The sequence below is a fragment of the Bos taurus genome, chromosome 21 (genome assembly GCF_002263795.3).
Source record: "Bos taurus isolate L1 Dominette 01449 registration number 42190680 breed Hereford chromosome 21, ARS-UCD2.0, whole genome shotgun sequence".
Taxonomy (NCBI): Eukaryota; Metazoa; Chordata; class Mammalia; order Artiodactyla; family Bovidae; genus Bos; species Bos taurus.
This window is the reverse complement of record NC_037348.1, coordinates 68,051,614-68,074,507: the sequence shown is the minus strand read 5'-3', so window position 1 is coordinate 68,074,507 and position 22,894 is coordinate 68,051,614. Positions and strand designations below refer to the sequence as shown.

At 41.7% G+C, this 22,894-nt stretch overlaps 1 protein-coding gene across 10 annotated transcripts in view; it reads right to left on the bottom strand.

Annotated features, from left to right (window-relative positions):
- The window catches only part of MARK3 (microtubule affinity regulating kinase 3), a 117,317-nt gene that overhangs the window by 65,211 nt on the left and 29,212 nt on the right, over nucleotides 1-22,894 (bottom strand). For all 10 annotated transcript variants that reach the window (XM_059879373.1, XM_059879375.1, XM_059879374.1 and 7 more), the window contains exon 3: nucleotides 8,198-8,251. In XM_059879373.1, coding sequence (XP_059735356.1) covers nucleotides 8,198-8,251 — 54 coding nt within the window. The remainder of the gene's footprint in view (nucleotides 1-8,197; nucleotides 8,252-22,894) is intronic.

The following is a 22,894-nucleotide window of genomic DNA, read 5'->3' as shown; positions in this document are numbered from 1 at the left end:
AAAAAAAAAACCGACTTAAGAAAACAGACTTGAGTGGGTGTAAGCAGAATTTCCCAGAAAGACCGTGATAAAAGGAATCTATAGTCAATATGTCAATAATCATTCAGTAAACTGGTATGTATCTTATGCACACTTTTTTTTGGTTGCACTGTGTTGTCATAAAGAAAGCTGAACGCTGAAGAATTGATGTTTTCGAACTGTGGTGTTGAAGATTGAGAGACCCTTGGACTGCAAGATCAAACCAGTCAGTCCTAAAGGAAATCAGTCCTGATTATTCATTGGAAGGACTGATGCTGAAGCTGAAGCTCCAATACTTCGGCCACCTGATATGAAGAACTGACTCACTGGAAAAGATCCTGATCCTGGAGAAGACTGAAGGCAAGAGAAGGGGACAGAGGATGAGATGGTTGGATGGCATCACAGACTTGATGGACATGAGATTGAGCAAGGTCCAGGGGTGGTTGATAGACAGGGAAGCCTTGTGTGCTGCATGGGTTCACAAAGAGTCAGACACGACTGACTGACTGAACTGAACTGTGCTGTCACTCAGGATGTCAGTTCCCTGACCAGGGATTGAACCCATGCCCCCTGCAGTGGAAGGGCAGAGTTCCAACCAACGGAACACCAGGGAATTCTCATAACTTGCACATACTTGAATTTAAGGTTCATTCTTCTTTTTCTTCTGTAATTTTGATCAATATTTTTTAAACACAGGGATTTCCTTTTCTAATAGTCTGGATTTAAGTGGCGGATTCATTTTGATATTTGGCAAAACTAATACAATTATGTAAAGTTTAAAAATAAAATAAAATTTAAAAAAAAAAAATAAAAAGTAAAAAAAAAAAAAGGAATGGTGCTTGAATCTTACTGAAAAAATGTTTTTCCTGGGTCAGCAAGATCAACTAAAACATGGATTCTCCATTGAGGGCTCTGTCTCTGCCCTGTCAGATCTTTAATTAGACAAACACATCCTTGTCCAAAGCACAGAGCACCAGACTAGAAGTGACAGGTAATACAAAACACTCATTTTTTAGAAATACCCCCAGCAGACTGGGATTACCAATTAAATGGTTTTTAGCAAAAATCAGATAAATTCAGATAAGAAAAAGAATCAAATACAGATATGAAATAAATTAGCCCTGTGTTGAAGGCAAGTCCTGTAGTTGGCCCAAGAGGCTCAGTGTATACTCTGTAGATTGGACCAATAAGACTCAAAATAGGTGGTTATACTGCATTAGTAGGGTTTGGGTTTTTTCTTTTCGGATTGCCATATTCACCACAGCTCCATATGAAAGAATGGAGAACAGTGTTGTACATGTTTCTAGACGACAGATGTTCAACTAGAAAAGAAAAAAATCTGGTCATTAACTGGAGTCATCAACACTGGAGCAGAGAGGCACAGGAAGAAGATCGCCTCCATCTCTCTATGTGTTTAAAGCTGGAGAAGTGCTAAGTCGCTTGCTTCAGTCATGTCCAACTCTTTGCAACCCTATGGACTGTAGCCCGCCAGGGTCCTCTGTCTATGGGATTCTTCAGGCAAGAATACTGCAGTGGGATGCCATGCCCTGCTCCAGGGGATCTTCCCCACCCAGGTCCCCTGCATTGCAGGCAGATTCTTCACCACTGAGCCACCACGGAAACTCTAAAGCTGGCTAACCAGCTATCACAAACATATACTAAGGGGAAAAAAATCAATTATTTCATTAATTTACATAGTTCTTGTTTTTAACTAAACGGTTCCAGTTTAAGAAAGAGACGACGGACTGCTTATATTGATGTCACAGTATGGTGATCAAGAAGACTATTTTCTTAAAAAAAATGTATTTGGCTGTGTTGAGTCTTAGTTGTGGCTGCGGGATCTTCTGTTGCGGCACATGGACTCTCTAGTTGTGGCACTCCAGGTTCAGTAGTTGTGGGACGTAGGTTTAGGTGCTCCGCAGCATGTGGGATCTTAGTTCTCTGACCACGGATCAAACCTGCATCCCCTGTATTGCAAGGTGGATTCTTAACCACTAGACCACCAGTTAAGTCCCAAGACTATTTCCAAAATAACACAATCTCAGTCAGAAGAGGCCAGGGGAAGGTTAGGGAACCACCAAAAAGTTTACTACACACAGATGAGTGTTCCTTAAAGAGCCGGGGCATTTGAGGCTCCCCGTTCGCCCTGACACATCCTCTGGCTCAGGGCCTTACAGGGCCCTGCATACTTGCAGGCCTCTGCCGCCCATTGCTGCTGCTGCTCCTCAAATTGTCTGTGCAATCCTCCACGAATGCTCAATGAGGACCTCCATGTCAACATTGCAATGAGGACTGAAAATGTCTTTCCATGCTTCATTACTTACTGAAAAATATTTAGATCCTCAAGGCCTAGGTAAAATTTTACTGCAAACCACACAGGTTCACCCAGAGTCCACTGCACTTGTCTGACTTCTTATCGCAAGGCTTGGTTCAGAAGAACAATAAAGTTTCTCAAATGAATTGCTAAGAGGACACCCCTACACATTCCTCGCAACACTATCTCCTCACCCTGCACTTTAAAGCATAAGTTATTACTCAGGTATGGTGAGCCAAGAGGCTACGAGAAGACTACCACTAAAAGGATGGTTACTTAGAGTTCCCAAAAGGGGGCACACAGTGCCATCCAGGGCCTTGTGAGGGAGCACCAAGACGGGTCAGGAGGCAGAAAGAGCAAGGGGAAAGCATGGGCAAGTTTTTATCCTGGTTTCCACAGGAAAGGCAAGTCCAGGCAGGGCGAGCAGGCTGCGGACTGGTTCCTTTGGATAATTTCAGCAGATCTCAGGTATAAGTATAGTTGTTAGGTGCCCAGTACCTGCAGGGCAGAGAAGTAGCTGCCTCCTGGAGTTTAAGAGCAAGCAGAAGGCGTGGTCGGAGCACAGGCTCTGTGCTGCTTGGTCTGCACCTGAACAGTCCTCACAGGGGAGCAGTTTTCTATTTCCAGAAACTAGCAAATTCTGGGAATACTCTCTCCCAGATCAGACAGAGCATCGAGAATATAAAAAATAAGAAAATACAGTTCATACATCTTGCTCTGTTTTTCTTTATGGCACTGACATGACGGGACACCATGTATCTGTTCACTGCTACTCCCCCACTATGATGTCAAGTCCATGAAAGCCAGAACTTCATTTGGTTCAATGTTTATCATCAGTACTTGAATAATGCCTGGCACACAGCAGGTATTTACTAATAAGTGCTTGTTAAGTGAAGGAGTAAGTAAACAAATTTGCATTAAGACATGACTTATGCAAAGTTCAGACGGGGAGGTGGGGAACAAGGCTTTCTTTTCTTACGTACTTGAAATATTTCTTCAAACTTGAAATTATTAACTAACTTCTTCACCACCACTACAGAGAAGTCTCAAGTTAGTTCCCACCTCAACAAGCGAGATTTAATCACAGGAGGGTAGCGTAAGGAGAAGGCAGTGGCAACCCACTCCAGTACTCTTGCCTGGAAAATCCCATGAACAGAGGTGCCTGAAGGCTGCAGTCCATGGCATCCCTGAGAGTCAGACACGACTGAGTGACTTCACTTTCACTTTTCACTTTCCTGCATTGGAGAAGGAAATGGCAACCCACTCCAGTGTCCTTGCCTGGAGAATCCCAGGGACGGGGGAGCCTGGTGGGCTGCCGTCTATGGGGTCACACAGAGTCGGACACGACTGAAGTGACTTAGCAGCAGCGTAAGGAAATGCAATGAGTCCATCCTCTGGAGCTGGACTAAGATCTACATCTTTGCTCTATCACCTACGAACTGGACAGCTTGACTAGAATAACTTTTTAGTCTGTCTCCTCAATGGAAAATCAAGACGGCAGTAATACTCACCTAACAGAGTATGAAGAGGAAGATGCCCATCAGGCTAGTGAGTGTGAAAAAGCCTCTGCATGTGAGGACACAGGAAGCCCCTCTAGCATCTACCGACAATGCAATCCTATCCAGTGAAGGACCCAAGGACACTGCCTACAGCAAGTGCTCTGTTATCTAAACTGTGCTAAACACGCTTTCACTTAGAGTTCACGAGAGTTCAACTCCACGCTGACTACATCCACCATAAAATGACTGCTCGCACATCTATCAGCGAGGGGACTCTGGGCAGGTCACTTTACCTCCTGGCCTCTCTCTCCTGAATAACAGAGCCTACCTCATGAAACTGCTCCACAGTGTGATATGCGGAGACGGGGCATCCAGGAATTACGTTGGTTTAGATGAGGTCATGGGGGTGTTTCCTTATGATGGGATTAGTGCCCTTTTAAGCAGAGACATCAGAGAGCATGCACACATGCTCACACACCTTCCCCCCACTTTGCTGTGAAGACACAGTGAGATGGCAGCTCTCTGCAATCCAAAAAGCAAGCTCTCACCAGAACCCAGCCGTGCCGGCAACCCTGATTTTGGACTTCCCAGCCTCCAGAACAGTGTGAAATAAACAATTTGCAAAAGCCACCCCGTCTACAGTATTTTATTATAGCAGCTTGAGCAAACTACTCCAGTACGTTATACTAAACACGCAAATTTAAGCCATTATCAGAAGTAGTCTACAGCACATAGGTCCTATGAGACCCAAGTCAGAACCCACAATTCAATTCTTAAGCTTTACCTACTTCTTGTGAGGGTAAAATTAAACAAACAAACAAAAATATCTCTGGGAAAAGAATTTAAAAGAGAGAGAGAGAGAGAGAATATATATATATATATATATATTTATATTTTTATATATATATATATAAATGATTCACTTTGCTGTACACTGCAACTAAAACAATACTGTAAATCAACTACACTCCAAAAAAAAAAAAGAAAATCTCCTACTCCCCCTCAAAATCAATATTAAACAGGATACACAATAATAACACTCAGTCCTTAGCATATGCTAGGAACTACACTCAGCTCTTCTAAGGGCTTTAAAATGTTAACTTATTTAATTCTCACCACAGCCCTAGAGATAAGGTTATTATTTCCATTTTAAAAACAGGGAAATGAAGATCCAGGGAGGTGACGTGTCACAAAGCTAGGCTAGGTTGAAGCCTAAACTCGAATCTATGTAGCCTGGCTTCACCATTTTCCCATCCATGACTCTATACTCCCTCTCTTCTTGTTAGTACTACTCCAAGATTAGAAAAGAAAATAACTTCAGGTGGGTTACACTCAGTGTACTGGCATGTCTTAATAAAGTCATAACTTGCTTCTTAATGACACACAAAACAAAACAAGATCGCAAGATCATCTGCATGTAACCAAATCACAGCTAAAAATGATTCTATAAAACCAGGAAGAAAACTACATTTTTTAAGCTCCTGTTGTTTTCAACAGCATTATAAGTACACAGTGTTACACATTTCTTTAAAGGCTGACCTAAAAGACATTTATAAACAGCAAAATGTCTCAGGGATAGTACTTAGAAATTAAGAAGTACAAAAAAAAAAAAACAGGAGAAAGATATATCTTACTAGAATCTAACATGTATTCACTCAGTGGCTGGAAAAATTAAAAGGAAAAATGAGGGAACTTGGCAGTGAAAATAACATCAGTTTACAAATACGCAGTCACCTCAGGTTTGCTTATCTGTGTTTATCAGACACGATCGTGTGTGAGCCAGGACACTGAGAACACTTTTAAACTATCGTAACATCAGTGATCAAACGCTGCCTGAATGAGCAGTGTGCACAGTTGTGGCAGTGGCAGTACAGAAAGATTACACACTGCGGACAGAACGCTCCTGAATGTGAATGCTGGCTCCTAAGGCTGTACACCAAGCTCCGGAGTTTAAGATCACAATATAAAGAGCTCTGCTGCTGACGCAGGTGTGATAACAACTGTAAGTGACGCTGAGGAAGAAAACCAGGTGCAAGAACCACTACTCCAGGGGCGTAAGATGCCAGGTATACATACCACTCTGCTGCCACTTTTCAATGGAAAAGGAACTCAGTAAAAAATAATTTTAAAGGAAATATTTATAGAACGCTTTTAATTTATAAGAAAAGAATATGAACACATGGTTTACAGCTTAAAACAATGCCCTAAAACTGAAAACATTACACTTCTCAGATTATTTAACTTGGATGGATCTTCCTTTTAGTATAAATCTTCTGTGAATGGTTCATACTTGTACTATGCCAAACAAATCTTAAAAGTCATACCTATTGTTCATGTGCCAAAATTAATGCTAAACATATCTGCATAATCAAGCTAACCAGACAACCTATCATGTACTGAATTGATAGTGATATAACAAACTGTAATTTGTAATAATAATAAAAAAGAAGAGTGGCAGTTAAAAACTATGACCAAAAATAATGAAAAAAGCAATCAAGCTTGAAACAAAAATTGCAATCAACTCAATACTATGACAAAATTCTTCCTAGAAAAATGCCACAATTCCAGTTATTTACAAGTACACTTGAACAATGGAAGATTTGTAACATCATTAGAATCCTCAGCAAACCTCTTTACATACTAATTTTAGTTCTGAATACCAAATTTTTATAACCCCTTACCTATTAATTAGCACCAAGTCCCTAGGTACATGAAGAAATCAAAGTTTAAGGAAAGGGATATAATTTCATCTTCAGAACAAAGGACTAGCTAGAATTTCTGGATACTTCCAGGGCCACCCTGAAAATCCTTAAGGCCCACTATGCCCTGCAGAACCACTCATTTAAATAACATTTTCAGTACAAGATAAAATCTACCTCTTTTCCCACCTCAACCTCTACCCCACCCCTCAATGATAAGATTTCAAAATCATGATGTAAATGGGAAATAACCATTGGAACTACATTAGAAATGTACATAAGGCATTATACTTAAAATACCTTATACATTGCTTTGCAATTTACAAAACTCTTTTATATGCATTATTTCATTGATATAACCCATCATGAAAAGATTAAATCTCCATTTAGTTATTTTTTATTATTTTCAATTGAAGTTTAGTTGACATACAATATTACATTTGCTTCAGGTGTACAACATAGTGATCTGACAATCAAATACATTATGAAATGATCACCATGGTAAGTCCAATTACCACCTGTCACCATATAAAATTATTATAACATTACTGACTTCGTTCCTTATGCTGTATGTTACACCCCCATGACTTGCTTACTTCGTAACTAGAAGTTTTTACCACTTAAGTCTTCCTTACCTATTTCACTCAATTCCCCTCTGGCAACCAACAGTTTTGCTCTCTGTAAGTCTATTTCTGTTTTGTCTGTTTGTTTTGTTTTGTAGATTCTACATATAAGTGAGATCACATGGTACTTGTCTTTGTCTCACTTATTTCACTTAGTGAAATTATCTCTGTTTTTAAAGATGAGAAACCCAATGTCAGAAAGTTAAGTGACTTGCTCCAGGTGAAGTTAGACATTCAGTTCAGTGACAGAGGACTTCCTGTTCTTATTTCTAGGTCTCCATACCTTCCAGCTACCACAGGCCAAGTCTAGAAATCTAATAAAGAATGCAAAAAGGCTTTGCAAAACTAAAAAGAACTAAAAGGATCTTTTTATGAAGAGTGCTAATCATTCACTGATGCACCAGTGAAATACCTATGACCAGGCCCTGCCTCAGCAAGTACATCTTCCCATGGGCCATGAGGAGCTTGAAAAGAGGCCCAGGTGATTTTAACATGAAGCACGTTGAGAACTTCTGAGCTACATCAGATGATACAAATGGCAGCAGTGTATTACAAACACATTTTCAACTATCAATTCAGGTTTACTTTTTTCCTTTCACATGAATTAATCATCACTCCTTAATTAGACATATAGTGATAGCTTAATAAAGCTAAAGTGCTGACTTGAAAAAAGATCACAGTATTAGCTGTAAAATATGTATAACTCTGCATTACACTAATTACATGAAAATACGTTTTTCTGTTTTTTTATAATTCTATTCTAGTCAATATTTAGAAAATTCAATTTGAAAGTACAGCCTTCAGTTTGTGCTATTAAGAACATTTAAAAATCATTATCTTCAACTGGAAAGGAAGGAAAAAAATTGAACAATACTGCATTTAAACAATATTACATTAAAGTAGTAGTCATCTGAGGAAGAGGAAGCTTTACTGTGTGCTAAACACAATAAAAATAACAGTACAGGTAATTAATGCACAAATTAGATGGCAATTAGCACTGAAAATCATTTTTTAAAAAAATACCGGCTGTTGGACCAATCTTACCTTTTGTAGACTTGTTGGATTCAACTGAGTTTTGTCAATTATTTTTATTGCAACCTAGAAAAAAAATAAATTAATAAATTTTAAGGATTTTAAGAATTTGGTGTGAAAGTCACTCATTCATGACCAACTCTTTGCAACCCCATGGACTATACAGTCCACGGAATTCTCCAGGCCAGAATACTGGAGTGGGTAGCCTTTCCCTTCTCCAGGGGCTCTTCCCAACCCAGGGATCAAATCCAGGTCTCCTGCATTGCAGGCAAATTCTTTACCAGCTGAGCTACAAGGGAAGCCCAAGAACACTGGAATGGGTAGCCTATCCCTTCTCCAGCCGATCTTCCTGACCCAGGAATCTAATCAGGGTCTCCAGCATTGCAGGCGGATTCTTCACCAACTGAACTATCAGGGAAGCCCAAGAATTTGGTAATCATAGATTAACTGGTAACAGGTTTGTAAACACCCAGACACGAGACATCGTTAAAAAACAAGTACTTAAAAACAAACCTTAAAAACTTAAAACTCAACTAGTTACAATTATTTAACATTTTATAAATATTTTATAATTGACAAGAGGGGCTTCATACAAATACGGGTACAACATTTTACATTTAAACAGACAAGGGGGGGACTCTCTCTCCCACGTGCATGTGCTCTATCTCTCTCTCTCTCTTTCTCTCTCTCACTATCTCTCCCCCTCACTCTCTCTCCCCAGCTCCCCACTCACTCCTCCACTCTCTTCTCTTCAAGTCTTGGATTCTCCTGCTATCTTCTAAATAAAATAGAGCTGTAACACTGATTTGCCTAAGAGCTGTAGCACAGTTTGTCCAAGACCCAAGAGCTGTGACCACCGAGGGCTTTAATGTCCGTCGCTCGAAATCTTTGTTGTGACGAGACAAAGAACCAAGGAACATACACTAGTGTGACATCTATGGTGCCGTGACTCGGATATAACCTGGCTGAAACAACCTCTGCGTGGAAGAGGCCAAGCACAACAGGAGCCCAACTCAGCAAAGCTCCCACGCTAGAAGCGGAAGGCGAAGAAACCCAGTGCAGGGGAAGGCCCATCGTGCTGGAAACCAGGACAACGAAAACCAAACTCAGCAGAAAGCTCACACGGCCCAGTCTCAGATTCCAGAAGACCTCCAGTTAAGAAACCTTGGACCACTGGACAAAACCCCGAGAGGGATTGTCAGAAGATCCTCTGACCAATCCTGAGGAAATCTGGCACACTGATGGAAGCAGCTTTGTCTTGGATGGAAAAAGAAGAGCCGGGTCAACCAGCTACAACATGCAGTGCCAGTTCAACAAAGATATAAAACTACAGCTGATCACAGAAGATATCACACACCCTTGGACACTGCTCTAAGGACTCTGAGGATTGAGACTAGCAAGAGGGGGAGGCCCAATACCCCTCGCCATCCCAGTTCAGCACAAAGTAGCCAGAAAGACCTTGACGCCCCTATTCCCAAAGAATTGGGCCTCCCATCTCTTGAGGGGGGAATGTTAGGTAGGCAGAATAGGGAAAAGGAGTCCAAAATGGCGGTGGCTAAAAGACAAGGAAGGTCCGAGGACCAGAGTGAAGACTTCAGGCAGAACAAACAGAACAAACAGCACTCCTGGCTAAGCCCAATTTGCATAGGGCATGCCCAGGTGGAGGAAAAAAACATATAAAAGGAGGAGCCAAAGCGCTTTCTCTCGAACTCTCTCTCCCACGGGCATGCGCGCGCTCTCTCTCTCTCTCTCTCCCCCCCTCCCCACACACTCCTCCACTCTCTTCACTTCAAGTCTTGGATTCTCCTGCTATCTTCTAAATAAAATAGAGCTGTAACACTGATTTGCCTAAGAGCTGTAGCATGGTTTGTCCAAGACCCAAGAGCTGTGACGCGCCGAGGGCTTTAATGTCCGTCGCTCCAAATCTTTGTTGTGACGAGACAAAGAACCAAGGAACATACACTAGTGTGACAGAAGGAATGATGCTAAAGCTGAAACTCCAGTACTTTGGCCACCTCATGCGAAGAGTTGACTCATTGGAAAAGACTCTGATGCTGGGAGGGATTGGGGGCAGGAGGAGAAGGGGATGACAGAGGATGAGATGGCTGGATGGCATCACTGACCCGATGGACGTGAGTCTCAGTGAACTCCGGGAGTTGATGGACAGGGAGGCCTGGCGTGCTGCGATTCATGGGGTGGCAAAGAGTCGGACACGACTGAGCGACTGATCTGATCTGATTATATAATTATCTTAAAACTTGCCAAATTATGAGGAAATTTTTCTTATATAACTTATATCAATTGATTATTTTTCTCTGGTAATTGGCCCTCAGTATTAAAAAATGTCCTCTCCAAAAAAATAAATAAATAAATAAATAGACAAGGGGGGAAAAAAACTCCCAGAAACCACACCAAAAGGGGGAGATATTATATAATGAAAATATTATTCATCATTTTTATCTAATCTGGGATCCAAATCGAATTCCAGCTGACTTATTTCAAACCCTAAAAGATTATACCATTAAAGTGCTGCACTCAATGTGCCAGCACATTTGGAAAACTCAGCAGTGGCCATGGGACTGGAAAAGGTCAGTTTTCATTCCAATCCAAAAGAAAGGCAATGCAAAGAATGTTCAAACTGTCGCACAACTGCACTCATCACACACGCTAGCAAAGTAATGCTCAAAATTGTCCAAGTGAGGCTTCAACATTATGTGAACCAAGAACTTTCAGATGTTCAAGCTGGATTTAGAAAAGGCAGAGGAACCAGAGATTAAATTGCCAACATCCGTTGGCTCATAGAAAAAACAAGAGAATTCCAGAAAAACATCTACTTCTGCTTTACTGACTACACCAAAGCCTTTGACTGTGTGGATCACAACAAACTGTGGAAAATTCTTAAAGGGATGGGAAAACCAGACCACCTTACCTGCCTCCTGAGGAACCTGTAATGCAAGTCAACAGGCAAGAGAATGAAACATGGAACAATAAACTGGTTCAAAATTGGGAAAGGATTATGCCCAGCCTATATACTGTCACCTTGCTTATTTAACTTATACGCAGAGTACACCATGCAAAATGCTGGGATGGCTCAATCACAAGGGGGAATCAAGACTGCCAGGGGAAGTATCAACAACCTCAGAAATTCAGATGATACCATTTTAATGTCAGAAAGTGAAGAGGAGCCTCTTGACGAAGAGGAGCCTCCTGAAGAAGATGAAAGAGTGAAAAATCTGGCTTAAAACTCAATATTCAAAAAGCTAAGATTATGGCATCACTTCACTGCAAATAGATGGGAAAAGTGGAAACAGTGACAGATTTTCTTTTCCTGGGATCTAAAATCACTGTGGATGGTGACTGCAGTCATGAAACTAAAAGACGCTTGCTCCTTGGAAGAAAAGCAATGACAAACCTAGACAGTACTTTAAAAAGTAGAGACATCACTTTACCAACAAAGGTCCACATAGTCAAAACTGTGGTTTTTCTGGTAGTCATGTAGGGATGTGAGAATTGGAACATAAAGAAGGCTAAGCGCCAAAGAACTGGTGCTTTCGAACTATGGTGCTGGAGAAGACTCTTGAGAGTTCCTTGAACAGCAAAGAGATCAAAGCAGTCAATCCTACAGGAAATCAACCCTGAACATTCACTGGAACAACTGATGCTGAAGCTCCAATACTTTGCAGACCTGAGGCAAAGAGCTGACTCATTCAAAAAGAACCTCATATTGGGAAAGACTGAGGGCAAGATGAGAAGGGGGTGGCAGAGGAAGAGATGGTTAGATGGCATCACCAACTCTATAGACATGAAGTGAGCAAACTCCGGGTGACATGGAAGCCTGGCAAGTTGAAGTCCACGGGATCGCAAAGAGTTAAGACATGACTTAGCGACTGAACAACAACAGATATCCAAAACTAGGGGCTACAGACAGCAAGAAGGGGGGATAGGGTGACGACAGGGGACAGAAGGGGATGTAAGTGAATAGAGAGGCTGTACCAGGAACTAGGGAACATACATAATTAACCCAGCTTTACACCTGAGGTCCAGAACAACAAATGATCTCACCCCAAACTGACAAGGCTGTGTTCCTACCACGTGTCCCTCAGAACACAGATTCAAAGATTCTTTATCAACAGTTCTTGCACTTTTTGGTCCCTTTTATATTCTTAAAGATTATGCTGAACCAAATACAGGTTATATCTATCAATATTTGGGCTTCCTCGCTGGCTCAGCAGTAAAGAATCCACCTGCAATGCAGGAGCCGCAGGAGATGTGTGTTCGATCCCTGGATCAGGAAGAGTCCCTGGAGAAAGAATCAGCAATCCACTCCAGTATTCTTGCTTTGGAAATTCCATGGACAGAGGCGCCTGGTGGGCTACAGTCCATGGGGTAGCAAAGAATCAGACACAACTTAGCGACTAAACAACATCAACAGCAAAAAGACATATACTGTGTACTTGCACTTATATGAGGTTCCTAGAATATTCAAAGGCATAGATACAGAAAGCAGAACACTGGTTGCCAGGGCCTGGGGAGAAGAGGGAATGGCGAATTTAATGGATATAGTTTCAGTTTTAGAAGACGAAGAGTTCAGGAGATGAATGGTGGTGATGGCTGCACAACATTATGGATGTATGTAATATGACTGAAATACACATTTTAAAATAGTTAATACATTTTATACTATGTGCATGTTATCACAATAAAAAATGGGAGAAGTCCACTGCATGTTAATATAAATAACATTTTAATAAAATTCTCACATGTCCTCCTGTAGTCAATCGGTTACTGTATCACATGTCACACCGCTTCTGGAAAATTCTACTTTACAGTTGTGGAAAAGAATCAAAGAAGCAAATAATGTCTTAATGGTATTACCAAAACAGTTTTGATTTTGCAGACCCCCATTAAAAGGATCTCAGAACACATACAGGGGTCCACATTCCTACTTCAAGAACCCTGTACTACTCATATTAATGTTTTAAAAAACTGCTTAACATGGTTTAAAGCCTTCATCTGCCCATATATTTGATTACTTCCTAGGACTCTATTAGCCTCCTAATGAGCTAAAGAAAGGCATCCAGTGAGTCTGACCCTGGAGTGGAAGAAACCCACCACCCCTTCACCCCTGCCTGGGAGGAAAAAAATCAGAACTGGTGGAGGAGGGGAGAGTTAATGAGTGTACATGTCTGAAAAAGCAAAGTCGAAATTCTTATATTCAGAAAATTTAAGTCTTGATGGAAACTACTTGATGGAAACTAAATAAAGCAAAAGGAAATACTGGCTTCTCACGTATGCAAATGATGACCACCTTTTGCGTACCTTGGTTGACGAGAGGACTCCTATTATAGCCCCAGCATACAGCCTGTACACAGGAAGCAGTCAGTGAACGCTTACTGCAGTGACCCGAGGCCTTGAACACTCGCATCAGTAACCACAGACACATCAGAGATGGAGACAGAACAGTGAAGAACAGGGTTTCTGATGTTTTAGCAAACATCAGTGTGGTTTTAAAATTACATTATTTCAAAGTCAAGGGACTTCCTCAACAGTCTAGTGGTCCACTGCAGGCGACACGGGTTCAATTCCTGGTCGGGGAAATAACATCCCACATGGCCATGCGGTGTGGCCAAAAAACCCCCACAAACTTTACTCTCATAAGTAATTTTATGTGGTATACTTGGATCTGCCCATTCCCAAAGAAACCCCTTTGATAACACTGTTCTGGCCACAATCCTGCTTTCTTTCTTCCTCTCATATCCAAATCCACCATAAATGCTGTCTTTCCAGTTCAATTTCTATTCTCCTCAGAGGCCCCTTGTTCACTCATTTCTTCTGCTCAGTATCCACCTTCTAGAGATTCCATTCTGATTCTGTTAGTACACATATTCACTTTCAAGTACTGCTGTTCAAATGGGAGAAGGAAATGGCAACCCACTCCACGGAGAATCCCAGGGACAGAGCAGCCTGGTGGGCTGCCGTCCATGGCGTCGCACAGAGTCAGACACAACTGAAGTGACTTAGCAGCAGCAGCTGTTCAAATAGTATCTAAAGCAAGATCAGTTCAAAACATGTTGCATTCAGCTAAATCTCACTGTGGACGAGAGGCTTTATCAAAAGCAAGAGTCCTCATTTAACACAATGCGTGTATGTGTGGCAATGAAAGCTGAAGGGGAAGCTCCTAATCCCTTCTTCCTTCCAGCTCCCTGCTGGGATGACTCAACTACCAAAATAACCCAGGGCCAGAGCTGGAGCCAGGAGAAGAGCTCCGACCTCGAGGCAACTGTGGGGCATCACTAGCTGCCTGAGAAAGACAGAGACCTGACAGACCACTCAGCCACGCCCAAGGTTGTAGAGGGTGTGTGTGTATGGGGGTGCTCTCAAGTGAGCTCACACCTGCACAACAAATGCCACGGGGGTTCACTAGGCAAGGAAACAGAAGTGTCCCTGCCACTGTGTAAAGTTCCGGGAAATTCCATTTGTTCCCCCTGATGCCTAAAGCAAAGTGGAAAATTACAAAATAGGAATAAAAGAGAGCTCACATGTAAGAAAGGCTTCCCTCAACATTCCTCAAATCAAGAGTCCAACAAACCTGCGGCAAACACCCAATGGAGAAAAATCTTTATCTTCCAGTTCCTGTCAATTAACTACTGGTCAAAAGACCCTTATATCCTGCTCCTGGCGGGTGTTAAAGCATTACAGCTTTTACAGAAGAGCAGGGGCAAGAAAGACTACCAAGTCCTATAGAAGTACACAGTGATCCAGAAGAATGGCATATTGGTCAGCTCAGGCTGTCACAGCAAAAATACCAGAGACAGGGTGGCTTAAAGAGCAGAAATGTATTTTCTCACGGTTTGGGAAGCTGGGCGTCAGGGATCGGGGCACCAGCACAGGCAGCTCCTCGTGGCGAGCAGACGCTCAGCTTCTCACCGTGTCCTTGTGAGGTGGAAAAAGCAAGCAAGCTCTCTGGTGTCTCCTATATGCACACTAATCCTATCAGATCGGGTGCCTACCCTTATGACCTAATTTAACCTAAATATTTCCACAAAGGCTCTATCTCCAAATAAGCTTTTACATCTGAATTCTGGGGGACACAATTCAGTCCACAGCAATGGAGAACAAGCCTACCAACTTCAAATTAAACCTAACAATGCAAAGCAAGATGAGTGCCTGTCACGAGCACAAGGCAGAGTCACAGAGGCACACAAGTTAATGAACGCTGTGCGGCTCCATGATTTTAAGAGGAGAACACACAGAATAACCTGCGGTGTTTTAGAAGTCATTATAGTGGTTATCTCAGGGGGAGGAAAGTGAAGTGATTAGAAGGAGCTAGAAGGGAGGACTTCTGGGGTTTAAGTCATGGCGTATTTTTGCTCTGGGTCATGGTTTTGCAAATACTTATATTTTTTTCTCAATGTGTGCACTATATTTCAATATGGAGTTAATTTTTTTAAAGTCAGTGATGACTTTTAAAAACTACAGTCCAAAAGTCAATAGCTAATGATGCCTAAAATTCAAAAATAAGAAAAAAACCTAAAGAACAGTTTAAAAGGCTGAAAGTGCAATTTATAGATTCAATGCAATCCCTATCAAGCTACCAACAGTATTCTTAACAGAGCTAGAACAAATAATTTCACAATTTGTATGGAAATACAAAAAACCTCGAATAGCCAAAGCGATCTTGAGAAAGAAAAATGGAACTGGAGGAATCAACCTACCTGACTTCAGGCTCTACTACAAAGCCACAGTTATTAAGACAGTATGGTACTGGCACAAAGACAGAAATATAGATCAATGGAACAAAATAGAAAGCCCAGAGATAAATCCACGCACATATGGACACCTTATCTTTGACAAAGGAGGCAAGAATATACAATGGATTAAAGACAATCTCTTTAACAAGTGGTGCTGGGAAATCTGGTCAACCACTTGTAAAAGAATGAAACTAGAACACTTTCTAACACCATATACAAAAATAAACTCAAAATGGATTAAAGATCTCAACGTAAGACCAGAAACTATAAAACTCCTAGAGGAGAACATAGGCAAAACACTCTCTGACATACATCACAGCAGGATCCTCTATGACCCACCTCCCAGAATATTGGAAATAAAAGCAAAAATAAACAAATGGGACGTAATTAAACTTAAAAGCTTCTGCACATCAAAGGAAACTATTAGCAAGGTGAAAAGACAGCCTTCAGAATGGGAGAAAATAATAGCAAATGAAGCAACCGACAAACAACTAATCTCAAAAATATACAAGCAACTCCTCCAGCTCAACTCCAGAAAAATAAATGACCCAATCAAAAATGGGCCAAAGATCTAAATAGACATTTCTCCAAAGAAGACATACAGATGGCTAACAAACACATGAAAAGATGCTCAACATCACTCATTATCAGAGAAATGCAAATCAAAACCACTATGAGATACCATTTCACACCAGTCAGAATGGCTGCGATCCAAAAGTCTACAAATAATAAATGCTGGAGAGGGTGTGGAGAAAAGGGAACCCTCTAAAACTGTTGGTGGGAATGCAAACTAGTACAGCCACTATGGAGAACAGTGTGGAGATTCCTTAAAAAACTGGAAATAGAACTGCCTTATGAGCCAGCAATCCCACTGCTGGGCATACACACTGAGGAAACCAGAAGGGAAAGAGACACATGTACCCCAATGTTCATCGCAGCACAGTTTATAATAGCCAGGACATGGAAGCAACCTAGATGTCCATCAGCAGATGAATGGATAAGAAAGCTGTGGTACATATACACAATGGAGTATTACTCAGCCATTAAAAAGAATACATTTGAATCAGTTCTAATGAGGTGGATGAAACTGGAGCCTATTATACAGAGTGAAGTAAGCCAGAAGGACAAACACCAATACAGTATACTAACGCATATATATGGAATTTAGAAAGATGGTAACGATAACCCTGTATACGAGACAGCAAAAGAGACACTGATGTATAGAACAGGCTTATGGACTCTGTGGGAGAGGGAGAGGGTGGGAAGATTTGGGAGAATGGCATTGAAACATGTGAAATGTCATGTATGAAACGAGATGCCAGTCCAGGTTCAATGCACGATGCTGGATGCTTGGGGCTAGTGCACTGGGACGACCCAGAGGGATGGTATGGGGAGGGAGGAGGGAGGAGGGTTCAGGATGGATTTTCTTTTTAAATTAATAGTAGAAAATAAGGAAAAAAAAATAATAATAAAAGGCTGAAAGTGATTAGGAAACTGGGGTGGGGCCAGGGAACACTTAAAAAAACCAGCATCGATTCTTTAAACTGTGTAATAGATCATTAACTTGAATAAAAATAACTAAAGGGCTTCCCTGATAGCTCAGTTGGTAAAGAACCCACCTGCAATGCAGGAGACTCTCGTTTGATTAAGAAGCTCTTTCGTACCCATAGTGAGTACTTTCAGTTAAAGATGGCACACTAATCATGTGCGTTCGCTCTTCTCCCATCTGACAGTCCCATTAAACAATAAAGATTAAATGACCAAAAAAAAAAAAAAAAAAATGGCAAAGAGAATGGGAGAGGTAGCACCAGCGAACAAGAGATCTGAAACAATTTCTGGGAGACAAAAATCAGAGGTACACACAACAGGGCACACACAAGCCTAGAGTATGCTCAAGGAAGTATACAACCCAGGAAAAACTTCACTGACCACAGAAAACAATTCAATGCTGTGTACATGAAGGTCCTAGTGAAAGGCCAACTTTCATCCAAGCCACTGTGGAGCTAAGCCAGCCAACTCCACACACCTCATGTAAAGAGCTCTCAGGGTGCTTCTGATTCCTCCGCTCTTGAAAATGTTTTCAAGACACCTGAGTTCAGTTCAGTTCAGTCGCTCAGTCGTGTCCAACTCTTTGCGACCCCATTGAACTGCAGCACTCCAGGCCTCCCTGTCCATCACCAACTCCCAGAGTTTACTCAAACTCGTCCATGGAGTCGATGATGCGATCCAGCCATCTCATCCTCTGTCGCCCCCTTCTCCTGCCTTCAATCTTTCCCAAAGCCTACAATCTTTCCTAATATTCCTTCCCATGTATCTGCTGTCACAAGAAAACATCGGTAACAATTAAGCCTCCTCCTATTTCAAAAAAAAGACAGCTGATTCACATTACTCATGGTAATTCCATTCTATAAATTCACTGTGAACACGGAATTGGTGGATACTGAACCACTGTTTCTAGAAGAGGTTCCTGTGAGCCCCTGGTCATAACATTTTCATCAACTGACCAATACATAACCTTGTTTTATGTTTCTGCTTAAGGACATCTCATTTACTATACGTTATTGATTTATTAACACTGACTAGCACTATCTACGGAGAAGGCAATGGCATCCCACTCCAGTACTCTTGCCTGGAAAATCCCATGGGCAGAGGAGCCTGGAAGGCTGCAGTCCATGGGGTCGCTAAGAGTCGGACAGGACTGAGCGACTTCACTTTCACTTTTCACTTTCATGCATTGGAGAAGGAAATGGCAACCCACTCCAGCGTTCTTGCCTGGAGAATCCCAGGGACGGGGGAGCCTGGTGGGAAGCCGTCTATGGGGTCGCACAGAGTCAGACATGACTGAAGTGACTTAGCAGCAGCAGCAGCACTATCCAACCTCATGCCTGAATGAAGCTTATCTCACAAATATATTTTCTCTATAAGGCGCTCACAGCCTTTGCCCTTAGAAACACTGGCTAGTTACCTCAGCCCTACAGTTGGGGGTCATTTTAAATAGCAAAATCACTATCAAAATGCACCAAAAAATGTGGAAAATATGGACTAAATAACCACAAAACAGGCATCTGTTAATAGTATGAAAGCTGAAAGAATGCCAAGTGTTACCTTGTTGGACCTCAGCAGAGCAAACACACATAAAGCAATTCAAACTTCTCACTGCTCTGTGCATGGCCAAAACAGACTGCAAATGCACTGCTGGTATTGATTTCTGGATTGTAAACAAATTTTGGAGAGTATGTAAATTTGCAAATCTGGAATTTGGGAATAATGAGATTGACTAGTGGGTCTATTCTGAAGATGGACAGTGGTGATGGTTGCAAACAACATAAACGCACTTAATGCCACTGAGCTGCATACTTAAAAATGGCTAAAATAGTAAATTTTATGTTATGTATATTTTATCACAATAAAAAAGTGTTACAATTATGTAATTAAGTGCTTTTTAATTTGTAGAAAGTAGGTTTTATGTCATGTTCGTTTCTTTCTCTGCACACTAACTGTAAATAGTCGCTCAGTTGTGTCCGACTCTTTGCGACCCCATGAATCGCAGCACACCAGGCCTCCCTGTTCATCACCAACTCCCAGAGTTCACTCAGACTCACGTCCATCGAGTCAGTGATGCCATCCAGCCATCTCATCCTCTGTCATCCCCTTCTCCTCCTGCCCCCGATCCCTCCCAGCATCAGAGTCTTTTCCAATGAGTCAACTCTTCACATGAGGTGGCCGAAGTACTGGAGTTTCAGCTTTAGCATCATTCCTTCCAAAGAAATCCCAGGGCTGATCTCCTTCAGAATGGACTGGTTGGATCTCCTTATAGTCCAAGGGACTCTCAAGAGTCTTCTCAGTTCAAAAGCATCAATTCTTCGGCGCTCGGCTTTCTTCACAGTCCAACTCTCATATCCATACATGACTACAGGAAAAACCATAGCCTTGACTAGACGAAACTTTGTTGGCAAAGTAATGTCTCTGCTTTTCAATATGCTATCTAGGTTGGTCATAACTTTCCTTCCAAGGAGTAAGCGTCTTTTAATTTCATGGCTGCAGTCACCATCTGCAGTGATTTTGGAGCCCCCAAAAATAAAGTCTGACACTGTTTCCACTGTTTCCCCATCTATTTCCCATGAAATGATGGGACCAGATGCCATGATCTTGGTTTTCTGAATGTTGAGCTTTAAGCCAACTTTTTCACTCTCTACTTTCACTTTCTTCAAGAGGCTTTTGAGTTCCTCTTCACTTTCTGCCATAAGGGTGGTGTCATCTGCATATCTGACTGAGCTTATTGATATTTCTCCCGGCAATCTTGATTCCAGCTTGTGTTTCTTCCAGCCCAGCGTTTCTCATGATGCACTCTGCATATAAGTTAAATAAGCAGGGAGACAATATACAGCCTTGATGTTCTCCTTTCCCTATTTGGAACCAGTCTGTTGTTCCATGTCCATTCTAACTGTTGCTTCCTGACGTGCATACAAGTTTCTCAAGAGGCAGATCAGGTGGCCTTTTCAGTTATATGTTATTAAACTACTAAGGCTATCTTTTACCATTCTGCTGGCTTACTTCCAAATCTGCTACTATTATTTCCAATAAAAGCAAACTGTTCAAAATATTCTTTTTGTGTGTCAACAGTTGTTTTGAAGAAAACATTCTATTAATCACTGCCCAAATCCCAGCAATGACTACTTACTGAGTTTTAACAGAGCAGCAAAGGGCAATACCTGGAACCACCTGAGAGAGATAATGAGGTCTTCTTTTCTTCGTTCGCTACTTATCTGAGTGGGGCCAGATTTTCTTCATACACTTCAACCAGAATCACATACCAAAATTGTCTGAATGCAGAGCAGACTTAAAATACAGCTACCTTCTATTAAAAGAGATATTAAAGTGAATTGCACTTTTAAAAATTTAAACAATGTCATTCTTTTTTGTAATTTGTTTTGGAAAATAAGTCATTTTTCATAAAAATATGTTATTTATATTAACAAGTAAAAGGTCTATTATTTTTAATAAATTAATACATATTTTAAGTTTCTTAGTGCTAACTTCTAAAACAGTAAACAGCAATAGATGTAACTCATATAAACAAAAGCTTGTTTTGAGTCCTCAATTTAAAAAGTTTAATGGAATTGTGAGATTAAAAAAATCGAAAACTACTGTTCAAATCAATGAAACTGCATATAACCACTGAAACCTACAATTTATGATTATGCAGCATTGGGGAAAACTTTTAAGGATAAAATTCTGAAGGGAAAAAACCAGCATACAAAATCAGGGCCAAAAGTATGCTGAAAAATATATATAGGATATGATATACCAAAATAATGGTATTATGCATATTTTGATTGGGGGAATTTTTTTCCTTTCTGGTCTCCAAACTTTCTGTAAAGCTGTTAACACAGTCTTGACACACACAAAATGTTGTAAACTAAAATCTCAAGAAGTTTAGCACATTCAAAGATGAAAAGCTGAGGTTTTATCATTCTTACAACCAACAACTAATGCTAATTGAGTACTCAGAGGCCGAGGACAAATGAGGTTCGAGACTGAAATCTGTTTTCCTCCCGCTCCCCTCTGGCCTCTCCTCTACCGCAGGACACGGACTGCCAGTGAACGTGGGCAGCCACAAAAGCGCAGAGCAGGCTGCGAGGACAACGGCGGGCACGCACTTCAGGGGCCTTCTGAAGGAGACAGGGTGCAGGCTTGAAAGGGCTCTGGACCCGGAGCTTCCAGGTGGCAGGAGCTGCTGGGCTAATTCCCAAGTCAAAAGTCTGCATAAAGAATGCTGCTGCTCCTCAGCCCAACCAATGACTACCGATTCCAGAAGTTAAAGAGGCTCTGGACTCCAAGTCAACAAGCCAGGAGAGGGCAGGAGTGAGGCATGAGAGGAAAAGGGGGGGATTAAGTGTCAGACTGCCACTGAGGAGGGGTGGGACCACGGAGCTTCCCAAGCAGAACAGAGGATTCTTAATCTAGAGAACAGAAGGGTCCCAGAGAAGAGATGGCAGAGATACCTGGGTCCTCCAATAAAAGCACTGGACAACTCCCAAATGAAAGTGGTCAAACATATTCTATGCACGCAAACCCAGCTTCCGATCAGCTTCTTAGGGTTCCACCTAAGACAGACAGACAACCAAGACTTACCAGATTCCAAATGAAGTCTCTAAGGAAGACACCAAGAAAGAATCCCAGCGACAAGAGAAATAATGTAGGGAACAAGAACAACAAAAAGAATCATGCTTTTTACTATCCTCAGGGAGTTAACAGAAGAAACAGCACTGATACCAGAACTGGACGCTATAAAGACAAATAATCAGAGAACAAGAAAGAACCGGGGGGAGGAGGACACCCACAGGAGCATACACACATTTAAGAGAAAGACTGGAAGATACAGACATGTCCCAGAAAGCAGAACAGAGAGAAAACAAAACAAAAACCCAGAAACTAAAAAATCAAGCCTCTTGAGAATTCACTGGTGGTCCAATGGTTAGGCCTCAGCACTTTCACTCCCAGGACCCAGGTTCAATCCCTGGTCACAGAACTAAGATCCTACAAGCCGTATGGCACAATCAAAAATCATATAAAAGGCCCTTTGCAAGGCTTCCAATCTCTGATTAATTGGAACTCCAAGGAATTCCCTGGTAGTCCAGTGGTTAGGAATCCACACTTTCACTGCAGGGGGCACTGGTTCAACCCCAAGTCAGGGAACTAAAGACCCCATGGACTGCAGTATGCCAGGGTCCCCTGTCCTTCACCATCTCCCAGACTTGCTCAAACTCATGTCCATTGAGTTGGCAATGCCATCCAACCATCTCATCCTCTGCTGTCCCCTTCTCCTCCTGTCTTCAATCTTTTCCCAGCATCAGGGTCTTTTCTAATGAGTCAGCTCTTTGCATCAGGTGGCCAAAGTATTGGAGCTTCAGCTTCAGTCTTTCCAGAGAATATTCAGGACTGATTTCCTTTAGGA